The sequence below is a fragment of the Stegostoma tigrinum genome, chromosome 6 (assembly GCF_030684315.1).
Source record: "Stegostoma tigrinum isolate sSteTig4 chromosome 6, sSteTig4.hap1, whole genome shotgun sequence".
Lineage (NCBI taxonomy): Eukaryota > Metazoa > Chordata > Chondrichthyes > Orectolobiformes > Stegostomatidae > Stegostoma > Stegostoma tigrinum.
The window spans coordinates 65,802,071-65,814,876 of record NC_081359.1 but is presented as its reverse complement, the minus strand read 5'-3'; the positions used below and the strand labels follow the sequence as shown (position 1 = coordinate 65,814,876).

General features: G+C 38.5%; 1 protein-coding gene across 7 annotated transcripts in view; it reads right to left on the bottom strand.

Moving 5' to 3' along the window:
* Positions 1-12,806, bottom strand: part of LOC125453359 (LIM and senescent cell antigen-like-containing domain protein 1) — a 123,654-nt gene that overhangs the window by 51,997 nt on the left and 58,851 nt on the right. For 4 of the 7 annotated variants that reach the window (XM_048532828.2, XM_048532829.2, XM_048532827.2 and 1 more), the window contains exon 2: positions 931-1,090. In XM_048532828.2, coding sequence (XP_048388785.2) covers positions 931-1,090 — 160 coding nt within the window. Of the gene's footprint in view, positions 1-930; positions 1,091-2,403; positions 2,523-3,078; positions 3,405-12,806 lie in introns of those variants that run through there. The other 3 variants (XM_059646612.1, XM_048532825.2, XM_048532830.2) reach the window with 3 other exon arrangements.

The following is a 12,806-nucleotide window of genomic DNA, read 5'->3' as shown; positions in this document are numbered from 1 at the left end:
TTGAGCAAATGTTTTAAAGGGTACAAACAACTTGAGAAAATGGTGCAAAAATTATATCGGGATCTTTACTTTATTAGAGACACAGAATTTGAAAGTGAGAATGTTATTCTGTACTATATAAACTCACATCAGGCCTCAGCTAGTGTACTGTGTTCAATTCCAGGCACCACACTGTAGAAACATTGTGAATGTGATGGTGGCTTAGTGTCAAATTCTGTTTTGACATAGTAGAATATCCCTGGGCATCCCAGGAGCATGCAGCAAAATGTTCTATGTACAAACAATTTGTTTTGTTTGGCAAAATAATGACACATTTTTCCGGTCTCCCACAACCCAAATTTAGGCTTTTTCCAATAGTCGGCTGACTGGATGCCTTTGGCAACTGGTACCCTCCCCATTCAGAGATCAACTCTGCACAAAAGATGCAAGAATGTTGATGGGGATAGGGAAAGGTAAATCAGACCAAAGGAAAAGGGAAAGTATAGATTCATAAAGCTCCAGGCGAGAAGAAAATATTACAAACAAAAGGCAACCTGGACATTCCAAAATATATTATTTTTGAGTTTTATTAATTTCTCAAATTGATGATTTTAGCACAATTTTCCCCATTTTTTGGCATAATTCATAGCTGTTGCCATTCCTACATGCATGTTTTATTTATGCCGGGTAACATGTTATTCAAGCTCAACAGTTATTGGGACCAGTGCCAGCTGTCAAGGAATGCAAACAGACATGACAGTTTATGGGACTCTCTCCTCCAATCTGCCCAAATAGCTTTAAAAGAGGTAAAGACTCAAAATGGGGAAATTACAAGAGACAAGTCATCATCTGCCAGAACAGTTATGAAACAGGAAATATCCTTCAGCACTGAATAACTCATTTATCAAAGACATAATGGACTGTGCAGCTGTCCCACAACTGTCCACTCACCTCATAGAAGAGTCCCTCCGGGAATTGTTGGAAGCACTGAGCACACACAAAACACTGCTCATGATACAATTCTCCATTACTGTTCACAATTCTCTCAGCAGGTGCAAAGCCACTTTTACATCGCTCACACATGGCATTAGCCAGAGCATTTGCCATGTTGCTGCAATAAAAGAGACAATATTAAAAGACTCAGACCTGACATAACACACCATTACACCAGCCAGAATTAACTTGTCAAGCACATGATTTTAGAACAGGTTTCAGACTGAATGTGTATGATCTACATTTTTATTTAAATCAGTAGTGGGTTCCCCCTGCCAGAGTAAGGGAATTCACACATATTCAAATGGAACTGCAATTAATGTTACAGTACCATATTACATTGGCAGCTTAATACTACTCACTAGCTGGTGACAAAGGCATCCATTCCAAACAATCCTGTATCTGAAGAATTAATTTCTAATGCTAATTTCAAAGCTCCTTGATACAAATTACAAAATCAAAATCTAATGTATGCAATACTAAAAATAAACTTAAAATCTGATCTCCTGTAACATTACTCACATGTAAACCAAGATCTTGCGTACATTTGGAACAGTGAACCAATAACATGCATAAGGATTTCCCCAAGTTTTCACTATGTGGGGGTGATAGTCTAAAAAGCTTGAGTTAATATGAAGCTAACTGATGTTGCTGGAGTTCTCTTTGAATTGACAATTACTCGGCTTCTCTGATTGAGGAAGAACAACTTATTTGTTACTTGAAGATTTGAGGAAATAAAGGTTGAAAAAATTAAGATCCTTTTAGCCTTGGTGTACCTCTGGATAAGAATGTATAAGACAGCAAACAAGTTACAAGTGAATTGTAATGTCTGGAATGAGATGGATTCTGCCATTTATTAAAATATAACCACATTGGTTAGGAATCAGTGTAAGTAGAGATCAAGCATGACAGGAGAGAAGACATCCACAGATTCTGCCACAAAAGTATTCACCAGATTTTCTTCTCCCTCCAGAAAAACGGATAGATTTTGGTATTTATCATCCAGACATCAAACAAATCTAAGGCAAAGTACACATCCACCATAGATAGCACAGCATTTATAGAATTTAGTGGGGTTTTTTTCCATTCACTTTAAGCAAAGGTAGGGTTAGTTGTATTCCCGATGTGCATTTCTCATGATGAAACATTTTTCTGTAGTCTGCTCAGAAAATGCTTAAAATCAGGCTGTCAACATTGAATTCTTTTCCAGTGCCTCAACGAAGAAAAAAAACCTCTCAAAATTGCTGAAAATCTGACTGCAGTGACAAGCTAAATGGTGGAAGTGAATATACCAAATTTTAATACACTTCCTTTCTGGTATAAAGCAATAAAGCCATGCACAACTTTCATTACTCCTTGTTCTACTCCTGGTAATACAGCCTCAATCTGGCAGTCCTAGATATTGGAATTCAACTGTATACTTTTCTTCACCTTCATCAAAAACGTTCTCAAAACACATCTGTAAATCCTTACGGCTCCCTTTCTGACTGGCAGCCATTTCTTCCTTTGTGCCCATATGTGAAATTCTTTTACCTGTTTAAAATCTGGAAGATATGTAAACCACATATGCACATTAATTTCAGCTCTCATTCAGAGTGGAAAGAACATGCTTAGAAACTCAAGAAACACAGGGAGTTGATCAGAGTAGCATAACAATGTCAGAATATTCAGCTTTACTAAATGGAACAGATCCAAAATTCCAGCTACTCAGCCAAATCCCTGCGCTTCCTTAAAGTTGTAACAGCCTCATAAAGCTCGCAAACACATTAGCAAACATGGTAATTTTCAGGCCAAGAATTTTTAAATTAAGTTGTTTTCAGATGCGCCGAGGCAAATCGGTGGTAAGATTCAAATAGCCTCATCAAGTTTTCTAATGTTTACACCAAATACAGCTGTCCATACTGATAACTGTTAGCCTGCTGAAGTACCAAACCTTATATCACCATTCTAGTTGGATTGTGAAAAAACAGATAAGTTAGTTTGCAAGAGTATGACAAACTCTCAACACAACATTGTTGAAGGGAGCAGCTATCAAGAACAAATGTGACAACAAAAATACTGCAAAAGATATCACAACGCCAAAAATCTAAACAAGAAACAACTTACAATCTGGCATAAAAATCACAGAATTCCTTATATATTTTGATATCACTCCGTCTTCTCTGTAACTTAGCCACAGCTTTCTGAGCTTCATTGTTTTCAACAGTTTCTGGGCCACCATTGATGGTAGTGTGGAGGACTACTTCTGTCTCTGGAATGATACGGGTCATTGCTTTTTCTCGGAGATCCATAGTATATTGTAAAATGATCCAAGCACTCATATACTGAATACAATCTGAACAAGAACACTGTGCTGTGTGATGTACTAAAAGCTGTCCGATGATGACTGCAACACGTTGTTCCAAAGCTGTGTAAACTTTTCCAACTCCCAGACAGTGTCAGCATAACCTTTTAGAGATAAGTTACAGCTTCAAATTAAGAGTTCTGCCAGAAGAAAGGTCAAATGACTCTGATGTGATGTATGGGATCTCATGGCAAATACCTAAAGTAGCACATATGCTTGGTACAGCTGTTTTAACAACTTTTGAGAAAACGGCTGTTATAACCATTCATAGAATCAGAATCCCTACAAAGCAGAAAGAGGCCATTCAGCCCATCAAGTCTGCACCAACCCTCCAAACAGCTTTTCACACAAACCCACCCGAGTTAATTAAGACAATATTTTGTACAAAACTATTTTAATCTTAATTTACTTTAAAAGTGCAGTGAATTTAAGAAAAAGTCTGTAACTCCAGATTTCTTTAGTTGCACACATCATATACTGGAAGTCTTTTCTGTATGTGTGTTTTGTACGCAAATAAAATTCTGGATTTTGTTTTGAGCTAACAGTGATAACTATTTGAACTTCCGGAATCTGTAGATATGCAGGATACTGATGAAACCATAAAAGGTGCTGTTAGTGAGTCTGTGCTCCTCCACTGGGTTTACTGTAGCAGTTCTCACCGGATGCAATTTGTACTGTAATCATGATTTAACAAAAACATCCACTGTTAGTCTTGCTTTGAAGACTCATGGAAAAGGTATACATTATTGAATGTTTAACTGTTTAACTCAGAGGCCAGAGGCCAATTTCATACTCATGGAAAAGTAAAATTTCCCCATGAGGATGTGGATGGTTTTGATTATTATTTCTCCCGTTTCTTAGAAATGAAAGATTGTTCACTTTAGCAGTCTTAATCCAATAGTTTTTTTAAAAAAAATCAGGGTTTTTAATTAAAAATGAAAGACAATAAATGCTTTTAACTTCCTACTTCAATGTGGATATTTCAATATGGCTAGCCTCTCTTCTGCTTGGTGGGAACACTGCTTCTGCATAGTAAGACATTCCCTTGACTTGACACTGGACTCAAACTGATGGAAGAGAGAAAAAAATTCAAGCACTCTTGTTTTACTTCTGACCAGAAAACTTGTGTATCTTCAATGAAACGTAAGTAAGTAAGAAATATACAAATAAGAAAAGCCTTTGGTTTGTTTGCTGGATAGAGTCAAACTCCAATGTTTGTTTTCTTTCATATGCTACAGCACAGAACCTAACTGCTTCAGTAACTAAGATATTTCCATGAATAAAAGCATAACTTTTTATTTTAAAAAAATCTTCAAAGTTAAGTGTATTCAATTCGCAAAAGTTTATTTTTATCTTCTTAGATATTCATCAGCAAGTTAAAATATTAATTTAGGATTGACATAAGGAGTTAAATTCGTTATCAACAAATTTTCAAAATTAAGCGTGTAAGTAAATTCAACTTTAAGTAATTAACAGTTTTTACAAGGCAAGTTTGGAGATCTGACAGAAACTGGACATCTGTTTACAAATATTATCAGACTAGAATAAAGGGTAACTGAAATTACAAAAGCGTATCTACATCATGAATTCAATACAATTTCTCCGAGATACCAATAAAAGTGATTAGTGATTAATGTAGCATTCAGTAAAAAAAATATTCCAATCTCTGATGAAGGGTCTAGGCCCGAAACATCAGCTTTTGTGCTCCTGAGATGCTGCTGGGCCTGCTGTGTTCATCCAGCCTCACATTTTATTCCAATCATGAGTTTGCTTACAGGCCTACAAATAGTCTTCACACACATTTATAAACTCCACTGGAGGAGGACTTTTACACAGTAAGTTACGTAAGCAGTGGTGCCTTCTGAATATTTTCTCCAATTCCACAAATAGGCACACATGGTTGTCTCATTTCCAAACAAGGTACTTGATGACAACAGCTGCTCAAAATGGTTTAATTTGGGAAAGAGGCTGCCACGTGTGATTTAAAGTGGATATCGGCAGATACAGTGTCATTATGGTCTTAACTGGAATAGAATTGCTGTGCAGTATCAATCAAAATATTAGTTACTGTGAAGTTCTCTTTATCAATGCATAATCTTCCCAAAGCCCATGGATGTACAATAGATGGCTGAGGTGGAAGTGTAAAGCAGTGCTAAAATGTCAAGTCTGCTGTCTTTACTAAAGACTTTGTATGATGGTGCCATTTACCTCTTAAGAAAGTACAGGCATTCCAGGGGATCCCATACCAGGCTGTGCTGCTGAAGTGCAACTGTCCATTTGGTCAACAGTTCTTGAGTGTGGATGGAGAAGCAATCTGTCATAAATTGATTGGCTGCCACTGACAAAATGACCCTGGGTCTAAGTAACTGTCGAGCAGGGTTGTGAAACCCCACTTTTAGGGCTTAAACTCAACATTAAAACATGGCTATGGGGTGTGCTTTACCTCTCCTTCCAACTCCATTTTAGTTTAGCTGTGGGTTGGAATAGTAACCATTGCTTCAATAGTTCTTTTGTTGCGTCCATAACTTGTGTTTCGCTGAGCCAGTTATTTTTCCTGTCACCCCATCTTTAGCTTCCAAGCAAAATTAAGGTCCAGGCAATCCATTCAAAATTGAAACAGCTGTATCGCAGGGAAAAAGTGCCTTACTGAAACTCTGGTTCTCTAATCTATTCTATCCATTGCACAATGTTTATTTCGGCAAGATAAAAGAGGTTCCAAGTGTTTGCTACTGATATTTTAAAGAATCAGTGATAGACAGACATTCTTATTGGCTTGCACTTAAAGGAGCATTTTAAATTGCAGAAGTTCTGAATGACATTTTTAAAATGGCTTTTTCAAACACATTCTACTGTCACTATAGGGGTCAGAAGTTCTACAGGCATAGAAGCATTAAATGCATAACATTTTTTCAACTTGTCTTTCAAAACATTCCTTTACACAGGCTGTGGTTCATGACACCTCAGAGGCGTAAAGAGTCAATCATTTAAAGCCTGGCTCAACTCCGAGATTTGTGGCAGCCTAGAACATTGATCCTCGCAAATGGAGGCAGCCAGCTAGGGTTCAAGTGCCCAGTGTGGGTTCACAGTCCGAACCAGCCAGCATCCTCAAAATGGCACTGAACAAAATCTGAAACCCCAGGAATGGGTCAGGAATCCCAGAATTGGGTCCTGCTGCCATTTTCACCTTTTCATGGAGTCGCCTTGGCTTCATGAAAACCCACACTCTATTTGTGGGGTAGTTAAAAAGAGATACAGCCTGTAGGGATACACAAAAACAAAAAGATAAATCTAAAAAGTGTTCGGAAACCACTGATGTAGACAATAGCTTGGTTTAAAACTAGCTGTGTATTTTAAATAACTAAAGGAATCATAGCATTGACACAGATCTAAAAGTATGTTGTCTGGCGGTAGCCTCTCTTGCAAAATGTTACAGTAATCACAACTAACTGATTATAAATTCATAGATTAATATTGAACTCTGAACAACATCTTGCTGCCTTCTAATGAGCTGCTTGCCACAGTTTAAGGTGAGGGCACTGAATCATTGTTTCAATTAACAGTTGATAACCCAAATCTGTGATCAATCTACTTAGGATATAATCAATGAGATTAGCTACTTCCACTGTTTCAAGCAATATGAACTAGAGTCAAACAGCTAAAGCTGTTTGGAGAGAGTGTGGGCCTTACACGAATCAAAATCCAAAATACATTTCAAAAGAAAATATAGATACCAGCAGCATCCACCAAAAAAAGAACAATTTCGTCTCAGGACACACCCAGCATACATTTTCTACTAACGCAGCCTCATTCCAAACAGTCCTACCGCTGCAGCGAATAGCTGAAAAAACAGAGAATGATTCAGATAAACATGGAACATTGAACATTGAACATTACAGCACAGTAAAGGACCTTCGGCCTTTGACGTTGTGCCGACCTGTCATACCGATCTCAAGCCCATCTAACCTACACTATTCCATGTACGTCCATATGCTTGTCCAATGACGACTTAAATGTACTTCAAGTTGGCAAATCTACTACCGTTGCAGGCAAAGCGTTCCATTCCCTTACTACTCTGAGTAAAGAAACCACTTCTGACATCTGTCCTATATCTTTCACCCCTCAATTTAAAGCTATGCCCCCTCGTGCTCGCCGTCACCATCCTAGGAAAAAGGCTCTCCTTGTCCACCCTATCTAACCCTCTGATTATCTTATGTTTCAATTAAGTCACCTCTCAACCTTCTTCTCTCTAATGAAAATAGCCTCAAGTCCCTCAGCCTTTCCTCATAAGACCTTTCCTCCATACCAGGCAACATCCTAGTAAATCTCCTCTGCACCCTTTCCAAAGCTTCCACATCCTCCCTATAATGCGGTGACCAGAACTGTACACAATACTCCAAGTGCGGCCGCACCAGAGTTTTGCACAGCTGCAGCAAAATCTCTTGGTTCCAGAACTCAATCCCTCTATTAATAAAAGCTAAAACACTGTATGCCTTCTTAACAGCCCTGTCAACCTGGGTGGCAACTTTCAAGGATCTGTGTACATGGACGCCGAGATCTCTCTGCTCATCTACACTACTAAGAATCCTACCTTTAGACCAACACTTTGCATTCCGGTTACTCCTACCAAAGTGCATCATCTCACACTTGTCTGCATTAAACTCCATTTTCCACCTCTTAGCCCAGCTCTGCAGCTTATCTATGTCTCTCTGTAACCTACAACATCCTTCATCACTATCCACAACTCCACCGACCTTGGTGTCGTCTGCAAATTTACAAACCCATCCTTCTACGCCCTCATCCAGGTCATTTATAAAAATGATAAACAGCAGTGGACCCAACACCGACCCTTGCGGTACACCATTAGTAACTGGTCTCCAGGATGAACATTTCCCATCAACCACCACCCTCTGTCTTCTTTCAGCAAGCCAATTTACAATCCAAACTGCTATATCTCCCACAATCCCATTCCTCCGCATTTTGTACAATAGCCTACTGTGGGGAACCTTATCGAATGCCTTGCTGAAATCCATATGCACCACATCAACCGGTTTACTCTCATCTATCTGTTTGGTGACCTTCTCAAAGAACTCAGTAAGGTTTGTGAGGCATGACCTTCCCTTCACAAAACTGTGCTGACTATCCCTAATCAAATCATTCTTTTCTAGATGATTATAAATCCTATCTCTTATAACCTTTTCCAACACTTTACCAACAACTGAAGTAAACATCAGGCCCCTGCTAAAATAGCAGCCTTTAAAACTGAAAGCCATTCATGCTTGAAAATTCCAGAACTCCAGTCCCCTGCACATTCCTTTAATAGGATTTAGATTGGTATACTGCTTTATCAGGATGATATCCAACTGACTCACACACAAAAGAAAACCTGAAAGAACTGTGGATGCTGTAAATGAGGAACAAAAATGGCAGTTGCTGGAAAAGCTGAGCAGGTCTGGCAGCATCTGAGAAGAGAAATCAGAGTTAACATTTTGGGTCTGGTGACCATTCCTCAGACAACTGAGATTTTCCAGCAACTACAGGTTTTGTTCTTGACTCAATACACAATTCAACAAATGCAATACATAAGCAGTATAAAGACACTAACTGTTTTAATGCAAAATACATTTTTAATTAATGCACTGAAATTTTAATTTTTTTTAATCATCTGGAGGTCTGTGCATAGTTTTACCTATCAGCACTTTTCCAATCATTTCACATGTACATGCACAGTTAACACGTAGAGTCCATTCATTACATTCTTCACGCCGCATTTTAAAGTCATTGTAGAAACTGAGAGGAAGTAAGTGTTGTGATATGAACTGAAAAGCTGAATACTGACAATAATATGAATACAACATCACACAACAGATAAAATGCCAAGTTAAATCATTAGAAAGATAGACATTGGCTTTTAGATACCAGACTTACTCTTGTGTACTACTGCAACAAGAATAACAACACAGATCTCAGTAAATGTCAAATCTCGAATATTACGGATTTACTTCCAATTATTTTAAGTAATATTCTGCAAAAAAGTGTTGTAAATATGTGCATCCCTTGCTGGTGTGTAAATCAACCCTCACCTCCAGGATACTGGAGAAACCGTGAAAAGGATCTAAATCTGCCACAAACATTCCGATGTAATGAACAATAATAATTCCAAATGGTAAAGAGTTACCCAACAACTTTATGAATAGATGCCACATCACATTAGATCATATAAGGTTTGAATAGAAGGAGATAATGGCAAATGAAACGTTACCAAAACTTCAGGTAAATTGCAACACTTCATTTACTAACAAATAAAATGAGAACGAGAGAGGTAGAAATGTCATTGTCTTTCTTGCAAATAATCCTTACAAACTCAGACCAAAATATTTTGATAAAAAAGGAAAGAAATGAAGTTCCATGTGTTAAGTCCAGGAGTCTAAATAATTCCACCACTGTCCAAAGGGCTCTTGTTGAGATTTTCTTTGTTTTTGTTTTGGATCTACTTTTTGTTTTTAAACAGGAGCTCAGGATATTATTCTTCCTTGGTACTTTTTCCTCTATTTTGGTTACCATACAATTTCTAATTTATAATAAACTAAAACTAGATTCATCTTAAATTTCAGCTATGACATCACGACAGAAATTAGAGAAATTTCTAGAAGGAAAAAAAAAGACGAATGCAAGTCTCCAGAAAAGGTTTAACATGATGCATGAGATTCAATGTTGTAACCTAATCAAAATTTTAAATTCTAACATGAGCTTCCTCAGTCTGTAGAATAACTAACGTTTACAAAGTAATTCTGGTTTATGGCGCTCAGTTGGTATCAGTTCAAAGTACCAAGCTACTGAACAGAAGTTAAAGAGAACAGCAACTCAAGATAATGTTGTACCACCTTCTCTATCCACTACACAGTTGGTGACACAGAGTCTGGGCTGCTGCCTACTAATGCCAGTCATTCCCAAGTTGTAACCCTGTTCCAATTGAAGCTTGGCCTCAAATTATGTAAGGATCCCACACAGCCAAGATTCCCTACACTTTCACCAATAGCTGAACAAATGCAGAACCGAGTGCAAGGAGCCTGATGTAGCTCCTCCCTGACAGACAGTCACAGTAGCAGCTCAGACCAAAGCAAAATCTTAATCCTCCAGAACCAGTTTCCAGTTCTCCATTGGCCACTTGCACCAGCTACTGCCAGTGAACAAGGCTCAGTATACCAAGTACAATGAGACTGGAATTGCATCTACATCACTGCCAGAAAGATCCCAAAGCTGGGTGGCAATGCAACCTGTGACAACAAGGGATTGACATCAGATTCCCCCCAATCTACAATGGCCAGGAACACAACAAGCTGCTGGCTAGTCTTACCACAGCCCAGGGCAGTGTCCTGCCCAACATCCAGACAGTGCTATACTGCCCAAGAAATTCCGACATCCCAGCAAATTAAAAGGACAAATTGAGGAAAAAAAATGCAGGGGAGAGGAAATCTCCGATTGGAAGAGCCAGAGCAACAAATTTGGAAGTGACAGAATGTGTGATTAGAGGAGAAATTCTTTAAGTTTGTTTCTGACACTCACTGCTCCTCCTATCAAAATACATGGACATGACCTTCCATGAATTTTTGCCACCCTGGTTGGGTCTCTGACAATGCCTAAAAGATGCAGGACAGATGTCTTCTGATTTTTATCCACAGACTTTTTCCTGATCTTAATCATACTTGTACAATATCGAAGACAGTCACAACGTGATCTCCTCAAGGACTGATGAGACTTTTTTTTCTCAGAATGGTGGTATCATAGAGGAACCTAAACCTATTTGGTTGGGAATGTTCAGACTTTCTCACTTGATATTTGCATTCCGTGTCAGCAATGTAAATGGCTTCATAGTGGGAAACGGCTTCATGGATTGCTTTTGTCACACAACAGCAAATACAAATGAAAAGTGCAAAATGTGAGAGGGAAATACACATCTCACTCTACTACAAAGTATTACTTCATGGACCACATCTTCAAAGAAAAAGTTGAAAACAAGTTCTATTTCATACATTCACCAAAAGAAACTAAACAGATCAAGCTCAACAACAATTTTTAACCAAACTAATACTGCAATTCTATGATGTGCAGACTTGAAAGGAACACATTTTCCAAAGCAAAAGTATCATAATCATCTTTAGGAATCCCTAATGGTAGGAAGCGAACATGGGCATAAATTCTGAGCTACATTTAGCTTTTATACTGGCTAATACAGACGTACATTTTCAAGTAGTTTCATATTTCTAATTTTGGTAATCCTAAGGACTGCAGATGATGAAGGATATACAGAATAGCAGGTCAGAAGCATTTGTGGAGAGAGAGAGGTAATATTCCAGAATGGTGATCTTTGCCAGACTGGAAACAGGTAGAAATGTAACTAGGCTTAATTACAGAAGCAGGGAAGGGACAGGGGAAATCTGTGGTAGGACGGAAGGCAGGAGTGATGAAATAATAAAATGCCTTGGAAGGTGGGAAATGTAGAGATAAAAAATGGAAAACCTCTTCACTACAGAAAGTTCTAAATACTCCATGTATGTGGAATAGTGACTTACTTGTACTTCTATCAATTTAGTAAACCATTTTTACTGCTCTCAATGTGGTTTGCTCTACTTTTAGTCAAAAACAGATCACGTGACTGTTTTATGAACATTGCTGTTCACTTTGCACGATCCCAAACTTGTTAACCTGTAACTTAAATGTTTCACCCTAGCCTGATCTAGATCTCCCTTACTATTCAAAAGAGGTTCAATGTGATGTGAAGGAGCAGTATCCTATCTTTTGAGGAGACACTTTAAAGCCTTTCGATCTCAGTGGAGTGTTCAATCACACCTAATAATTCCATTTTTTATTTTTGGTACAGCAATGGTGATAATGAATCCAGTTTTCTTATTTATGCTTCCTCTGGACACTTACTTTGTATCTTGTCACGTCACCACTAATTCCGCCCCAAGCAATCATCCCTTTGGTCATTTGATCACTCTTGCTTCCCAGCTGATTCTGCGCACTCCCCATCCGTGCCCTCACTTCCCCTCCCTTTTGTGTTTACTTGAAACCAGTTAAAACTTGAAATGTTTCCAGTTCTGATGAATGCTCATCAACTTGGAATGTCAGTTCAGCTTCTCTCCAGATGCTTGAGAGCCTGATGCATTTTCTGTTTTTAATTCACGTATTGCTTAATATAAAGCAGATTTAGGACCGAGTTGAGGATGAACTTCTGAAGAAGGGTCCAGACCTGAAACATCAGCTTTCCTGCTCCTCTGATGCTGCTTGACCTGCTGTGTTCATCCAGCTCTACACCTTGTTATCTCTCTTCATCCAAAGGGTTGTGAATCTGTGGAATTCCCTGCCAAGTGAAGCAGTTGAGGCTTCCTTGTTAAATGTTCTTCAGACAAGGATAGATAGATTTTTGAATAGTAAAAGAGTTAAGGGTTATGGTTCGGATGGGGGGGGGGGGGGGTAGGAAAGTGGAGCT